The sequence below is a fragment of the Ornithodoros turicata genome, chromosome 1, assembly GCF_037126465.1.
Source record: "Ornithodoros turicata isolate Travis chromosome 1, ASM3712646v1, whole genome shotgun sequence".
Taxonomy (NCBI): Eukaryota; Metazoa; Arthropoda; class Arachnida; order Ixodida; family Argasidae; genus Ornithodoros; species Ornithodoros turicata.
In genome coordinates, this window is record NC_088201.1 from 29,622,555 (window position 1) to 29,639,967 (window position 17,413).

Here is a 17,413-nt window from a genome sequence, read left to right on the forward strand (position 1 = left end):
TGCAACTCATTCTTTACTTCAAATTCAAAATCAATGAAGTACATATGGCTACCTGAACTCGTTTCTTATCACTTCTAAACATAAAAAGGAAGCCTCAAAATTCTCACATCTATCACTGCATGTTCGGATGCTTCACAGGTGGTTATGTGCTTTACAATGTGTATTTCAGTCTGAGGCTGAAAATAGTAGCCTTAAGGAATGACATAAAGGCAAAATGTTAATATGTATATTCTAGGTGACAAGCCATATAGGTGTGGTGTTTGCAGCAAGTCTTTTAGTTCTTCAACACGCTGCAAAAGTCACGTTGTAACACACTGCCTTAATGAAGAAGGGGCAAAAAATGTAACAGCAACATCTCAGAAGAGGGTACTACATGCACCAGGTGAACCAGAGGACTTGGGCTCTTTTATTCCCATACAGGTAGTCAGCTTTCTCTTTTTTTGCTGTTGGCTTGATTAGCTGCTAAACAGGCACGAATTGATTCTATTTGTTTTCTTCAAAACATTTCCAGGAGCCGATATATATATCCGAAGCAGAAGATAGCACACCCCGTCCCCTGGAAGTTCCTGACCGAATGGCTGGGGCTGATCGGCCATTTAAGTGCCACTTGTGCCCACTAGGATTTAAGCGTTCCAGTCACCTGAAACAACACCTGCGTTCTCACACGGGTGAAAAGCCATTTCGATGTGAGGAGTGCAAACGCTGCTTTGTTTCCAATGGAGTCTTACGAGCCCACCTTAAGACACATTTGGGTGTACGGGCATTCAAGTGCAACGTAAGCTGGCATGCAATTTAGTAACTGTTCATTGGATTACTGGCAGCGAACCTGTTACTTAGTTTGAAATCTTTTGAACACACATAGCATGCACAATATTGTGATCAGTTCTCTACTGGGTGTCCTCTTTATGCAAACACTTCTTTACTCATAAACTCTCATCCTAGGGACTTTCCCTTGATTTTTCCTAATTTTATGTCAGCTGCAACAGTATTCATGACAGCATGACAGACTCCCGGTATGACTCTGACATAGTCGCTTTATGACTGGTTTTCTTGGGAACCGTTTCACTGCCATGCAAGTACGACAATCTGCTTATCCGATAATGACAGAGATTTTTGTCACAAGTAGGGTCAAACATTCTCGTTATTATGACCACCTCTCATGACCCTCGGAGTAGCCCCAGAGAGAGGCTACCACGTACCTCAGGCAGAGGGTGACACGTGTTAAAGGGGCAATAAACAGGTATGCAAGGTGCACTTTTTTAATGGGTTGTGATACGTTGCTGACGGTGAACGTTTTCCAAAAACTATTGTCGCAAGAAACTAAATAATGGTTCCAAACCGACCAAATATTCACTGCACTCTTTCGCGCTCATGCCCCGCCTTGCGATGCCCAGGCGAGAATAGCCACACGTCATTTTGACGTCGCGTTCCATCAACCATTCAAAATGCCGGACGCTTATACATTGATTTTGTTGTAATATCGGGAAGTCAGGTGAATTCTAAACGTCTTGCCACTTGTCAATCCCAAGGTAGCCAGGTCAAGCAGTACCAAAAGCCCGCAATGTTGCATTTCATGTGCGCACTATGTTTTCAGTGTGGTATTGCTCCACGAGGTCACTGAGACGTTCCCACAAACGGTTCCTTCATGAGCTACCGCTTGTCTCAGTAAAGCCCGTCATTGGCTGGGAGATCGTAATCTCCCATACCTCCAGCGCCTGGAATGCTGTGTCGATATACGTTGGAACCTGGTGACGTTTCCCCGTTCCAAGGATGAAGGAGAGGCTCACGGGGATTATGCTCTTTGAATGGCATTGTTCCGTGGTAAAGACGCTCGCTAGCTGTAAATTAATTTCACATTCGGATATCATGAGCCACGTTTTTTCATAGACCATAATAACAGGAGAATGTTCGTCGAGCTGTTTAGTGCCCCTTTAAAGTAAGGGGCCAAGGTTTGGGATGACTCCTGTTTACTCATAGTGCATTCCGGACTACCAAAGCGCTGACCACGGGACCAGGTCACACTGTGCTGCTGCTGTCGTGCATGTAGAAATGGTCAGAATGAAGCGCAAGAGGACTCAGTTGACAGCCGGAATGAAGAAGCGGCTCTGCATCTGTTTTAAAGAGAGCCCTTCCTCCCACTAAGATGGTGCTAGTGTCCACTTAGAAAGCTTCATTACTGACAATCGCACCAAGCAGACAGTGGCAACAGACTTTTTCAGAAAATAAATAATCATAGTTACGTAGGGTTTTGTTCTGCATAGCGGTCTGTCCGGTCAGCGGAGGGTTCGTTTCTCGTTAGCATGACAATTCACTTTATTACCAAAATTTGTGGGAACGGTGGTGGTCACATTAGCGAGGGTTCACTGTATTTAAAGACCTGTTATTTTAACTTTTATTGGTTCGAGGAAAAAAAAAAGAAAAACATAGGTATACAGACTTGTCCCAGCAAGAATCTCACTTTATTGTATTCTCTCCACAATATAAACTTGGATTTTGCATATTCAGGTGTGCAGTTCCAGCTTCACAACAAATGGCTCACTAAAGCGACACATGTGTACCCACAGCAACTTGCGTCCTTTCATGTGTCCTTATTGCCAGAAGACTTTTAAGACCTCTGTCAACTGCAAAAAACATATGAAGATACATCGGCAAGAATTGGTATGTGTTTGTTTGACAGTATTGTATGTCTGTAACCTGCATGACTTTGAAATGATGACAGTCTTTGGAATTGAGAAAATGTCAAATGTCTGTCAAATTGTGAAATAGTGTGAAAATGGCCTGCTATCAAAAACAATTTTTGTAAATCAACAAAAACTGCAGAGAGGTAAAGGGCTAGACTACTTTTTTTCAGTGACCCACGGTGCCACATGATAAGAGCCAAAGGTCTGCTCTTCATTCATTGGAATACAGTCAACCCTCGATTTACGACTTCCCACGTTTTATGAACAGTGTCTCTGAGACAAGACACTTCCCCTTCCTCATTCGAACTCTCTATTAATGAATGATTTTTCAGAAACATTAACAGTTCATAGATCGAGGGTTGACTGTACAGATGTTTATGCAGTGACCATCAAAGGACTTGTCCAGTGTAGCACATAATACCCAAAGTGGCAGAATTAAGATTTAAATCATGGGTAACATTTTCCTGATACTGGGAAAGAGAAAGGATGCGAGACAAACAAGCGGAGAAGACAGGACACAAGGAACATAAGGCTGGTTCCAGTTGTGTTGTCCATCACATTCTTTTGCAGTGTGATGCCACCCACATTAGCTGGACCAAGAAATGCCTCTGTAATTGCCTTAGAGGACAATGTGGGAAACAAGTCTACTTTCTTTTGAAGTAGACAAATGTATTTCGCATTATTACAGTTGTACAACCTTATTCCAATCTTCCAAACTTGCCGTTTTTCGTATAAAGGTGACATTTCACGAACCTTGCACTTGCTTGAATCTGTCACCATTAATCTTACCATGGCATATGTTGGCAAAGCTTCCATTCAAATCCTCCCCTCCTTCACTTACCCCATTTCACTAGCTTATGTGGTACAACTACACCATGGGACTCCTCTTTTATTTTTTAAATTACTATAGTGGATGAATTCTTATCTAATCTTTACAAAATTTGCTTTATTTGATAGATTGCTTAGTTTTCTAATCACTGAGGCAAGCAGAGCTTCTAGTTAAGAGTGTAAATTTACTATTACTTTGAGCAAACTGAAAACAGAGCATCAGCAAAAAGTTTTGTGAACCTCAGTGATTATATTTATGCTTTTAGAATGCCCCCTATGCAAACAGTATTTTTCTATGACTGTTTTTAAAGCATATATGCCCTTCCAGGCACTGGCAAAAAAATGGCACTGGTAATGATGTGTCACATTTGAAATCTAGAGTACTATCTCTTAGGGATTGCTTCCCATAAATTAAATGCTGAAAATGTCCCTGCTCCTCCAGGAGCAACAGCTAAGCATGTCATTGCATGTCTGTGACGGTTTGTTGGAGCACTGCATTGGTCACTATTGTCGATTTTGCCCATGATTTTCTCCATCAAATTGTCCATTGGGTTGCTACCTTGTGCCATGGAAAATGCTTGCTGAGTGAGCGAGACCAAAAGGGAGAGGAGGAGGAGCAGAGGATGGGCCTAGGGGAATACAAAGGGCGGGCCATAAGGCTAATAAGGGCGGGCTAATAAGAGGATGGGCCTAGGCGAGGGCAAAAGAGAAGCGTATCAAAAGAGAAAGCGCTCGTCCAGCAGAATGCGCACAAACTTGCTGTTTGTTCCATCCATATGGACTGTTCATGTTACAATGCAAACAGGATACAAGGGAAAGTACTACCACATTTTTTTATAATTCCTTTTTAAAGATATGCTTTGCATACTTCTCCAGCAAACGCTTTCTGTGGTAAAATACTGGCAAAATGCTGTCGGTATTGCCTTTGAACTGTCAGCCAACACAAACAACAAATCACTGGCTGTGCTGGTTATACAGGGTGTTTCACCTAACGTGTTAATTCCTGTAAAAGAATCTACCCCACTTGTACAAAAAAGATACGGTCAGTGGTATTTATCTTCTGGGAACTTTTGCCACAACTTCTATAAGTTTTAATTAGCTTTCTTTCATGGGAAGACAGCGGGTTTTTTTTTTTTTAAACCAGGAATAGACAGCCCATGTAGGAAATACCTCAACCCAATCAAAGACACGTCTTCTGTTCCACTGACAACAGCTGAAAAAAATATTCGAAAATCGTCATTCTGAGACGTGCAATGTGCCGGTCACCCTCGTTTCGCAGTCATGAAGCGCTGTGAGAGGAAGTCTTGCCCCACACCTTCATCTCCCCTCTGAGTGTCACACTAGCTGTTGCCTCTGATAATAGCATCCCTGTGTCACCGCTTATGGTTTCTCTTATCTGTCTTTCCTCTATCTCTCTCTGCAATTTCTTTGTGTTTGCGTGGTGTGACATTTGTGGGTGAAACCGTCGGCTAGTGTGATATTGAGAGGGGAGCTGAAGGGGTGGGACAGTGCCCCTCTCAAAGTGCTTCGTGACTGCAAAATGAGGGTGGCTGGCACTTTGCACTTATCAGAATGACGATTTTCAACTATTTTTTTCAGCTGTTGCCAGTAGAACAGGGAACACGTCTTTGAATGGGTTGAGGTATTTCCTACATGGGCTGTCTATTTCTGGCAAAAAAAGAAAAGAAAAACATTGCCTTCACTTGGCAAATTTTTGAGTTAAATTCTGAAAATTAAACTTCCCAAGAAAAAAAGCTAATTAAAACCGACGCAAGTCGTGGCAAAAGTTCACAGAAGATAAATGGCGTTAACCACATCTTTTCCGGACAAGTAGATTTTTTTACAGGAGTTAATAACACGTTGGGTGAAACACTTTGTATACTGGCCGGATGGAAACTCTATAGGTTCTTTCGTTCAGGTAACTACACAAAAAGAAAGTCTGATGATGTTAAATCCTATGATCTCAGTGGCCGCAAGTTCTTGAAAATGATCCAGTTGTCAAAGAAACTTTTGATGCACTATGCACTCATTTCATGTATACCAAGTGGCTACATCTTGCTGAAAATACACTTGGCTCATTATCAATAAATTCCCCAAAAGTGCATTGGTACCCTGCAGTGTTCACAGTTCTGTCTCAACCCGTTCAGCCTAAGTTCAAATTCAACCGATTATTCTCTCTGCAGGCATTGCACATTGAACTCAGATTTCCAGTATACTGGTTTCCAATGTATTAGGACACAAAACCTGTGGCACACCAGTAAATAGGAATATGCCTAGAACTTTGTGAAAAACTATGATTGAAATCACATCTGGTAGGATTTGAGAGACAAATCCTGTGAGCGTTGTCTCACGACGTAAAGCCCCAGATTATTATTATTACAAATTCTGCGTTGGTCTCCCCCTTATCGGCACAATTATTTCTCATTTCTCTGTCACTGAGTTGTACCTTTTTGATGTACCTTTTTAATTTACTGTTTCTTTGCAGATGGAACAACAGAGCAACCAAGCCAGTGGTGCATGCACTACGACTGCTCCAAGTATAATCCTCACTGAATCTCTGGTAGATTCATTAGCTCCTGTTAATCCTGATGACGTGTTGGGTCAGAATCGTGCTCCTCCTGTTGGTGCAGAACAAACTCTAGGTGCAGATGAGCAAGAATTCACAGGGCAGGATGTCTTAGTGCAAGTGAGTGCAGTTGAATATAGAAGCCAGAGCCATACAATACAAAAGTATGGTATACTAGATGTGGGTGGGTGTGGAATCACTGTGCACTAAAGTTGCATTCATGTGGGCCAACCGTTTTTAACAACTCCAAACAACAACACATTATAACCAAGACCGTATTGTATGTGCTCACACACATAGCCTTTGCTGTGTCCGTGACCAATTTGCTGCTCTTTCTTCTTTTGTTTTTTTGGCAAGTGTAGTTCCTACTAAACTTTTGTTTTGGGCTAAGCCTTACATTATAATTTCTTCCAAATGTGTTGGGAAAATGTTTATAGAGTCGGAGAAATAAGTAGAAACACAGTTTGCCCTTGACTTTTGCGGGTCTGTCTTTCACAGAATTGATTATTCACGAGTTTCTATCTCACTCTGCCCATTTGTCTCGCAAGACCATGCCTCTCCCAGAGTGTGAAACAGGCAGATTCAAAGCTGCTGCTCTTCACTTTAAATCCGCTTTGAGCTTGTGTTGGGCTTGTCTGGATGTTTGGAAGACCAGAGGCAAGAGAAGGGAGGGGGTGAGCTGGATTGGCCATAATTGTTGTGGCCAATGGTTGCTTTTGAAATTGGCTTCATGTTGTGTTGACTGTTGAACTTTGACTTTCGCGGAGGTCCTCCGCCCCTAACCCTTGCGAAAGTCAAGGGCTAACGTATAGTGGCATTGGAAAGTTACTTAAGTTAAGTAAGTTTATTTAAATATACTTCCACTTATGACCTCTTGGGATCTTTTTTGAAGCTGTTGTCAGTAGCTACTGAACTCAAGACCCAAATTTTACTATACACGCATTCCTACTCAGAATGTATCGTGTTAACTTGAGCACACTGGAATGGAACGATGGATTTGCTTGTGCTGTGTGTATTAGCAGTTTTACTTCATGATGATAACTGGAATGCCATAATCTAAAAAACTTGCAATATAATGAACAATAGCACAAAGTTTCCTCATGCTTACATTCTTACAGGAAAATATGGAGCTCCAAGAATCCTTATTCGAGACACAGGGAGAACAAGTGGAAACTGGGCAAGGGTCTCATATATTTGCTCAGGGTAATTTCTTTACACAGACTCTCCATCAGTTTAGTGCATCTACGCTGTCTTCCAAACAGTTCACACTACAGGTAAGGATGAGTCGTCTCTTTTACGTTCTGCTCTTTTCGAATATAGACTGAGTACCTTAGATCCTACACATAAAAAAAAAAAAGAAAAGAAGAAGAATAAAAAAAAGAAAAAAACTCCTGGACGTCTAAAGTTTAGTGTTCTGTCACTTTACAGACCGAGGCACTAGATGTGGATGCCCTGGCCAACACTTTTGTGACGACATCAGGAGTGGACACAGAAACCTGTGTTTTGGAAAATGACCACGATGGGGGAGAGGTGATAGAAGAAAACATTGATGACCACAGGGGGGAAGCAGTTTTAGCATCCTTGCAGCAAGCAGCTGATGACTTCCTGCGAGAAGATTATACCGAAGAGGACATTGAGAATAGACCCTTCCAGTAAGAATTTCAAATTGCACTTAATCTGGGACCGTAGCTGGAACTGAATTAACTGCTATGTTTTGCCAAACTGGAACTCAGCTGTGGAGCTAAAGCACATGTGGAGGTCTGGATAATATTTTTGGCCGCATTCATTAGGATTGCTGTGGTTGCTAGGTAGGTCAAGTGATAGTTTTCAATTTGCCCAGAGTGTGATTATTGAAGAATACTCTGTCTTCTGGGCGGCTGAAGAAACTGCCTAGACTATAAGGCTCCTGTTAAGACAAGCTAAAGTTTGGATAGCACAAACCTGTTGACTCCAGTTGTTTGGATTGCTGTAGAGTTAATGGAACCCAGACAACCATATATGTCTCTGAGACAACCTCTGGGACTCTGGACATATGGATGCCCTCGGGACATCCATAAAAATTCCGCATGATATACTGTGGATGTATGCGGGACCGTCAAAGGTGCATCCATGAACGTCCTCTGTTTCTCCAAAGGATGTCCTGTATGACATTTGGAAGACTGTACCAGGATGTTCCCACCTATGCCATTAAGCATAACCAAAAAATGGAAAATTGTATTAAGATGAACTGTCGAACTGATGAGCAAAGAAGGCGGAAACGTAAATTTCAGATTCTGTCGCACTTAAATCGGTTGACACACTTCTATAGATGTGGTTCAGTACATCATGGACGCATTGTACTGCACACCAGAATACTGAGGAGAATATACTGCCTCACTGGTGGCGATGAGGTCTGTGATGTCAGAGCCACATGAGTTTCGGTATCCGCGGTGCCCATTTCCTCCGCTTCTATTACTACCCTCTTTGCTATAAAACTTTCAATGCAGGTTCACATCGATGTAAAGAACCCTTTTTTATGCTTATCTGGGATAACCTGGGATGACTTGTCACAACCCCTTTAAGCAACAAACATCTCAAAGGATGAATCCTGTTCTTTTTCTATTGCTGTCAAGGCCTCTTCACTCAGTGAGGAGAAATTTTTTCTGTGGGGTTCAACTGGCAGAGTGCAGCACTTGGAGTGGCATTGCCTTCATTATTTGTGGGTACTAAAAATGCTCAAAGAACACCAAGTATATACACACACACACAATATCCACACACACAAGACTTAAAGGACCATGGAAGGCACCTCGAGCATGCATATATTTTTCTGCCTCATGATATGAACATACATACTACATTCAGGAACTATCCGCACAAAATATTTCCTTGGGGAAGGGTGCATGGCCTTAGAAAATTAGTTTACAAGAATGTGCGCAACGGTGGTGATCTCTCACGACTCCTTCTGGTGCGTTGTGACATGAGATCATAGAGAGTCGTCTGCTGTAGTGCAGGAGCAAGGCTATCGGTCTCCTGCTCTGTGTCAAATGTGTAACAGGCAGCATCAAATCCAACCCCCAAAATGTGGATGACGTGACATCATTGACTGGCAGTTGTGGGGAGGAGGTTTTCTGACGAGCGAGATTGAAAGCCCTCTTGCGCACTCATACTTTTTGTGTGAATATGTGTGTCCCAGGGCTTGTAATCCTAAGTTCTATTCTTTCTGACGTTTTTTTTTCCCTTCCAATCTCAAGCCTGTATAAATTTCCTTAACACCTTTAGCACAATGACTGAACACCAACAGCCCCAGCTTGATGTCTTAAGTCCTTATGTATGTTTTGCAGTCTGCTTTTTGCATTTATGTATAAGCGGTTGTTGAAAAATCATGAGCATCATTCTTCATTTCACTCAAGGGTTGCTGATGCTCAGAAACACAGCAAATTGTAGTTCTACTGACATTGAATGTAATGCATTGCACCATGTATTCTTTTGACATAAACATGCAGTGCAATTTTCCAAACATTTAGTACATTATTATTTTATGTTTTGCATAATTTCTCAATATAATCTATCCAGGGTTCATAGCATTTAACAAACTACTATACAAATTTTTCCCTTAATAGGTGCAAGGACTGCGGCAAGCGATTCCGACGGTCCAACCACCTCAAGGTGCATGCACGGTCACATGACAACAAACAAATCTGCAGCACCTGTTCACGCTCCTTTGCCAATTTGAGTTTGTTGCGTGCCCACGCACGTACACATGCTTCTACAGTTAACACTCCGAGGGAACATCGCTGTGAACAGTGTAATGCACGCTTTGCAACAGGATTTTCACTGCGCCGCCATTGCATCACACACTCTGCAGAAGGGGGAAGTGTTTCAACTAATTTCTCTGTTTGTGATGTCTGTGGAGCAAGCTTTGTTCATGCAGTACAGTTGCGGAAGCACATCAATGAACAGCGTAAGTAAGGTCCCTCTTAGAACTCGCATGTAGCGAGCTTGTACTGTATTACAACTTAAATGTATAATGTCACTTTTGCTTACGACTCTATCTTGTCTTTAGACCCGCAGGAAAAAATTAATGCGGAGGAAGCTTCAGTTGCTGCTGCATTGGAGAAGGCAGCATCTGCTGCACAGGTTGCAGAAACTGATGGCACAGTAGCTGTTGAAGAAGTGTCTGAAACATCCATAGCACCTTCAGGGGCAGTAATTATCACATCTGCGCACGACACAAGTGCTCTTAGTGCAGTGCCTCTACCTCAGGAAGTGACAGCTGCAATGATCACATCAGGAGGAAATGTTTCAACTTCAACATCACGAAAGTTTGCTACATTTTCGGAGCAACACATACGCGAGCTAGCAAAGAAAACTGGGAAAGCTACTCTCACAGTATCAGAACGAGCTCTACTGGCTTCTGCAGCAGAAAAAGATCGTGTCAGTCTAGTTAAGGTACTTACGTTTATAAATTAACACTATTTGGATTTTGTTTCAGTAATAAGGGGTGGTTAGGGCGACCGCTTTCCACTCTGAGACTGGGAGGTGACGCAGGTTCGAATCCCTGCACCGGCTGTGCTGTCTGGGGTTTTCCCTGTGTTTTCCGGTAGACTCTCCTGATGAATGTCAGCACAGTTGCCCCTGAAGTCAGCCCAGGATGTGTACTAACCCCCTCTCCCCTCACTCCTTCCTGCTGTCCTCTCTCCATCTGTCCACATCTGTACGCTGCTCATAGCCACAGTTGCTTCATGGCACTAACATGGAATTAAAAAAAAGAGGGAAGACAAAAATATTTATTTGCAGTCTCTCATGCAAATAAAACATAAGATACCTTTTTTGTGTGTGCATAGTAGGCAAGCACAGTACAGTTGCCAATCTTTCACGCAGTGAAGGCTTTTGGTAAGCAGCCCAAGACAGCACAAGATGTTGCGAATTGTTGCATCAATGTTACCGGAACGTTGAAGTGTTGCAGCAATGTTTCATGCCCACATTCATTGTTGTAGCAATATATTTGTTTCAATGTTCATGCTATGTTTCAAAGACTGCGTAAAGCTAATATTGCGATGATGTTACTGACTATGTTACACTGAGGTAATGTGGCGCTTACATTGTTGATGCAATGTTTTACAAGCAATGCCAATGCTATGTTGCAATTGCATTTCTTCCAAAATGCTTAATCAGCAACGTAAATTCAATGCTGGTGTGATATCTTTATTTCAGTGTTTTTGCTGTATTTCAAAAGATTCGTAGAGCTAAGTGTGATTGCGTTGCCGAAGCAATATTGCATGTGCTACACTGACGAAATGTTGCAATTATATTGCTGATGTGGTGCTTGGCAAGCAGTTTTAATGCAATGCTGCAATAGCATTGCTCACAAAACACTGCATCAGCAGCGTAATGTTAAAGTTGCAGGACTATTATTTTATCAATGTGTCTGCTGTATTTCAAAGGAGCTAACATTGCGATTCTGTTGTGAGAGCAATGTTGCACATGGTACATTGAGGAAACGTCGCAGTTACAATATGTAATAGGGATGTTGCCTCTAGGCAACATAGTATGAAACATTGTAGCAACATTGAAACAAACATATTGCTGCAATGTTGCACTTTTTGCAAGCAACATTGCCGAGGCATTTCAGTGTTTCAGTAACACAATGGTTGCACCATCTTGTTCTATCTGTGATTCTCACCCATAAACAATGAATTGAAATTTTTGGAACTTCCTGTTATGTTCACCCATCATTTATCAATTTGTTTTTGACTATGTGTTCAAGTGGTGCGGCAATGTTTCATGCACGAATGTAATGTTACAGCAGTGCTTCTATTTCATTGTTGGTGCAGCATTTCAGATGTTGCATTTTAGAAACATTACGATTAAGTTGCTGAGGCGGTGTTTCAGGTGCTGCAGTGAGGGAACCTTACAGTTATATTGCTGATGCAATGCTATTGAAGCAATGTCGTAGCAATGCTAGGGCAACAACAAACCTTCAGTGGGAACTGAAAACTAAATAAAAAAGTAAATGCAGGCAATATACCGAAGGAAAAAGAAAATACTGTAGGATCCATTATGGGCAGAATTAATGCAGACTGTGAGAGACATTATATTCTGGGACAGCACTGCGGACGCAAGACAGGGGATGACGATGGATGATAGGATTGTGATGAGGACAACATACGCTCAAAGAAAATTAATCTAACTCAGAACTTGAAATTAATTAGGATTCATTCTTACACACACTCGAATGTGTGCTTGGACCCTTGATATGGTGTTCTTCCATAGCGTCAGTGCGACCACAGCCCTTTGAAACCTTGCGTGGCACAGTAAGAATGATCGCCTTCCGCGCTAAGACTAGGAGCTAACCCGGGATCGAATCCTTACTGTGCTCTCTGTGGTTTTCCCAGGGTTTTAGGTAGACTTTCCAAATGAATGTCGGCACCGTTCCCCTGAAGTCTGTACAGGACGATTATTGAATATATAAGCATACTGTGCTATATAACACATATATCACCAAGACCACACTGCAGTGCATCTCCAGTGTTGCTTTTGTAACGTTGCTACAATGTAAAATAACTGGTCATCAGCAATGTTGCATCAACATTGCAATGTCACATTTTTGCAATGTTGTTTCCATAACATTGTTGCAGCATAACGAAGGTGGCCATTAGCAACATAACTTCAATATTGCATGGCAATATTGGTGCAATGTCACTGCAACATATTGTGCTGACTGGGACTGGTTCTAGGGTTGCCACCAGGCCGGTATTATACCGGCAGGGCCGGTTATTTGCTCTCTCTGTCGGTTGCCGGTAGAAGGATGATATGTTGCATCAACATTGCAATGTCACATTTTTGCAATGTTGTTTCCATAACATTGTTGAGCATAATGAAGGCGGCCAGTAGCAACATAACTTCAATATTGCATGGCAATATTGGTGCAATGTCACTGCAACATATTGTGCTGACTGGGACTGGTTCTAGGGTTGCCACCAGGCCGGTATTATACCGGCAGGGCCGGTTATTTGCTCTCTCTGTCGGTTGCCGGTAGAAGGATGATACCGGCAGCCTTTTGCCAGTATTTGTGGCTCAAGACCTTTCACATTGGCTTTTTCGGGGTTTTCCCTTCAACATTCCACTACAGCTTGAATAAATCTGAAGCCCAGACCCAACTCCGCAGTCACCAGATGTTTTCTTAGTTATTCATTACAGTCTTGTGTTCGGAGGGGACAACAGCAGTGGTTGTGCAAAGCTGTTGGTGGTTGTGCCTTGCCAGCTAGAACTTAGGCCGTATTCAACTATCATTCGATATCCGCCTGCAAAGAAGGGTTTGTCTGCGTCGATGCGTTTTTCAAAGTGAGTGGCAATCCAATCCGGTTGCTCCAATACAATCCAGTGTGGCGTTCATGCCTGTTTATAGCAATTTCTAACATCAATAATCCAGCCCCACACAGGAACATATGTTTCCTCCTATTTGAGCAAGCATGCTCGCTCTTTCTCTCTCTCTGCTCGTCCTCCCCTCACCCACTTTCCCTTTCCCGCGAGCATTATCCTCTCCCTCTATTCCATCTCCTCTCCCTCAGCCGGTATTTTTCAGTGCGAAAGGTGGCAACCCTAACTGGTTCACGTAATTTCTTTTTTTTTTTTTTTTGCGCTTTACCAGATTGCAGGGAATTTCTACACATTTGGAGTTAATGCCATACACAATGACGGGCGGAATGTAGTAAACTGTTGATTGGAGCAAGAGTGCCTATGGTGTTTATGGATTTTCTAAAGTGTCCTGTTCTGTTGTGGTGACCCTACTAGCAGACCCATAGAGTGATACGTAAAAATACAAGCTCCTTTTTGTCATTTTGCCATTTGTCCATAATGGATATTTATGATTGTGTATGTATGCATTATATTTGTAGAATCTTTCAATATATAACATTTCTTTTATGGAGAGGAAAGGCAGTACACACAGGATGCTTTCTAGCAAATGTTCCATTCTGGTGTTGCATGCTGTACTGACCAACTCATTTTTCCGATGAACATAGGATAACACAGAAGCTTGGCAGGATGAGCCACGTTACGCCAACCGCTGTGAACACTGTCCCAAAAGTTTCAAAAAGCCCAGTGACCTAGCACGGCATGTGCGCATCCACACTGGAGAGAAGCCCTTTACCTGCGAGCTATGTCAAAAGAGCTTTACTGTTAAATCTACGCTTGATACTCACATCCGGACCCACCGTGGAGAAAAGAACTTCCACTGCCATGTTTGCTCGTCATACTTTTCTACTATGGGAAGCCTCAAGGTTCACATGAGATTGCATACTGGTAAGTCCTGTATGTTGAGATAACAGCGCTATGTGGTGGGCTAAAGCCCGTGGAAGTATGTATCTTCACAATGTCATGTGAAGGTGAAAATATTATGCACACAATGTTTTCTATTCTGCCTCACTGGTCACCTCAGCAAATTAGTGAGGATGGTAAAATGAAGGCTGTGCTTTTCTGAGGCAGCCACATTTAGGACCTCATCTAGAAAGGTTGGTCATGGAAGAAGCAGCTGAATTCAAAAACCTGTGTGAACCGTGTTTGAATGTTAGAATCTTTACAGCTGGTGCAAATACTGAGAATCCATGGGACTGTGGATGACCGCCTACATCACAGTCTTGCACTTCCACTAATCTGTAAGGAATGGCGAAAGTAGGGCCTATCTGATGCCCAAATGAGTGAGAAAAAATATGGATGGTCCATTTTTGTGAAAGGTGCAGAAGTGACTTGAAATGGAGACAGTGATGAAATGAAACCTTAGATACTCCACGAAATATAACAGCCACAGCAATTGTAATTGAATGACTTGTTTCTTGGCTTCAACCCTATTTTATTCAGTTTTGAAAGTGCCTAATGACAGATGAAGGAGTACAGTAAAAGTTCAGTACTATGTGTTCTTCACCCTTTAAAACGAAATGCATCTGACCCAGCCATGCTGTGACGTCTGAATGCAAAGAACCTTTTGTTTGGAGCATTGCCCATAAACTATTTCGGAGATTTTCAGTATTGGAGAACTTGCACCGCGTGTCCTAGCCACCTGCTGCCAAACGTGTTGGCTGCTTCCACACATCTATGCCAGCAGTTAGTGGCCTTGTTTTGTGACATTCCATTGCATATCTCCTCAGGCCTTGGCCTATCACCTTATCAGCTAAGTGACATATCTGCAGAAAAATGGTAGTGCACACACATTCTCCTAGGCATCTCCTTGATCTATCCTAAACGTGTGTATCAAAGTCCCACGTTGATGCTACCTCTTCCTGAGTGAGAGAGCCCCTATAGCCCTCTCCCAAGCCATCACAGAAATATAAACTTGTGTCGTGTTAGTCGATGCAGACAGTAGAGCACTGCACGGCCTGCATTCTTAGACCTCAGCCCAGCCCGGTGGTCTGGCTCGGCTCGAGCTCAAGAAATTTCTAGGCTACTCGGCACAGCCCATCAACTACACAGTAGCGTGCTATAAAAGCTGAACGTATCAAACTAACACTAGCACAGGCATGAGCCTGATCTAAGCCCGTCAGTGTACGGGCTGAGGCCCACAATGTCAAACCCAGGCCCAACTCAGCCCGACCAGACCCACGGGCGTCCCATTAAATGTCACACCTGCCTTCCATGGTCTGTGAAGGCATAAATTTCGTAAATTTTATTATAAGAACGGCGCTCACTGGAGACCTGTAATGAACATATGGGCCATACGGGTGATTGCAGATGGTTTCTCAACCCTCTTACTTATAACCCAACTTTCATTATTTATGACTCGCAATGAGTTATAGAACACCTACTGTTCATTGACCAGCGTTTTAACACTTGCAGGGTCACGACCATTCAAGTGCCCACACTGCGATCTTCGTTTTCGTACTTCTGGCCATCGCAAAAGCCACATTGTTACCCATTTCAAGAGAGCAGGTGTACGCCGCCGCAAAGTGCTGGAAGGGCAAACCCACATGGTAGCGGAAATGAACACTGCAGAAGAGGAAGAAGATGCTGTCGATAATAACATTGTCGAAATACCTGCACAGGTTAGTGCTATACTCTACTGTCACTGTATACGAAGCAAAACAATATCAGGCTCTGGAATTTTTATGGATAGACTTCATCGCCTTGGGATGGGCTCTGTTTGGATTTCAGGATGGAGATGCTCTGGAAAGCTTTGAGTTGGCTCCTGGAATCCAAATCACGGGACTGAATCCCACTACCCAAACGGTGCAGATAGATGCAACTCTGCTACAGCAACTGCAGCAGTTACAACAGCAGGGAGGGATCAACATCTCTATCACACCTAGTGTACTACAGGGATCAGTTGTAAGTGGATCATAATTATGGGCACATACAAAGTTTACAGAGACTGCTGTACCATAGACTTGGCCATTACTTGTGATTTGCGGTGCTTTTTGTGGCCAGCTATTCTGCTGCCCATTCCCAAACCATAACACATGGAAAACTGTGATGGTGGTAAGGAGCCACATCCTCTGCAAGCACATTAGGATGTAGTGAAGCAAATAAATTTGGAATCTGAATATGTGCGGAAGCATTTTAACAGAATTATCCTGTCTTCACCCTTGGAGAAGTACTACATGCAGATTTTCGTGTCTAGGTGATTGACAATAGTAAGCCCAAAAAATGACAAACAGTGTCAAATAGCAGGGCAAATGCAGCATCAAATGTGTCATTTGAATGTTTAACACTACTGTAAGCTAATTACCTCGTTCAAATGCATCTGTCCCCACCTATTGTCTGGTAGGACTTTTCACCCCACCCTATAATAGATATGCGGGGATGTAAAGTGACTGTTATCTGTACTATAACATCAAGAAATGAGTGTCATCCACCTCCAGTGTGACCACAGCTAGGCTTTTTTTTCCTCGAAAAGCTTCATTCCACACCTGTATGCAGGAGATTGGAAACTCCTTATGGTTTTTGGAAAATAGTCATAAAAAAAGAGGACATGAGCATATTGTACGGGAGGAATGGATCTGCGCAAACTTGTCTTGGTACTCACTGTGAACTTCGTCTTCCTCAGAAACACAGTTAGATCGGCGCAAATTTTAAGAGGATGAGAAGTCCACACCCATCTGAGGAAGGGTAACACAACTATTAACTTGACTATTTGCATATGCGCAACCTTCGTTTGTATCAAGTGGCAAAGAAATACTGTGTCCGATAAGTGGCAGATAATGTGCATCAATGATTAATTCTTGAATGAAACAGTTGTGAAAACTGGCATTATTGCTTACTGTTATGATTTAAATACCCATTCCATTCATCATTCAAAAATATTCATTTCAATATTTATCATTGTAGTATGTGTCTTATTCTTAATGTGTTTTTATTGATAATA

The 17,413-nt window shown here is 42.5% G+C and overlaps 1 protein-coding gene across 2 annotated transcripts in view; it reads left to right on the top strand.

Moving 5' to 3' along the window:
• LOC135377823 (zinc finger protein 236-like) overlaps positions 1-17,413 on the top strand; it is a 38,970-nt gene that overhangs the window by 12,060 nt on the left and 9,497 nt on the right. For both annotated transcript variants that reach the window (XM_064610525.1, XM_064610524.1), the window contains exons 11-21: positions 236-420; positions 512-775; positions 2,506-2,658; positions 5,995-6,195; positions 7,194-7,349; positions 7,504-7,727; positions 9,678-10,018; positions 10,121-10,506; positions 14,082-14,361; positions 15,889-16,094; positions 16,204-16,377. In XM_064610525.1, the coding sequence (XP_064466595.1) occupies positions 236-420; positions 512-775; positions 2,506-2,658; positions 5,995-6,195; positions 7,194-7,349; positions 7,504-7,727; positions 9,678-10,018; positions 10,121-10,506; positions 14,082-14,361; positions 15,889-16,094; positions 16,204-16,377 (2,570 nt within the window). The remainder of the gene's footprint in view (positions 1-235; positions 421-511; positions 776-2,505; positions 2,659-5,994; positions 6,196-7,193; positions 7,350-7,503; positions 7,728-9,677; positions 10,019-10,120; positions 10,507-14,081; positions 14,362-15,888; positions 16,095-16,203; positions 16,378-17,413) is intronic.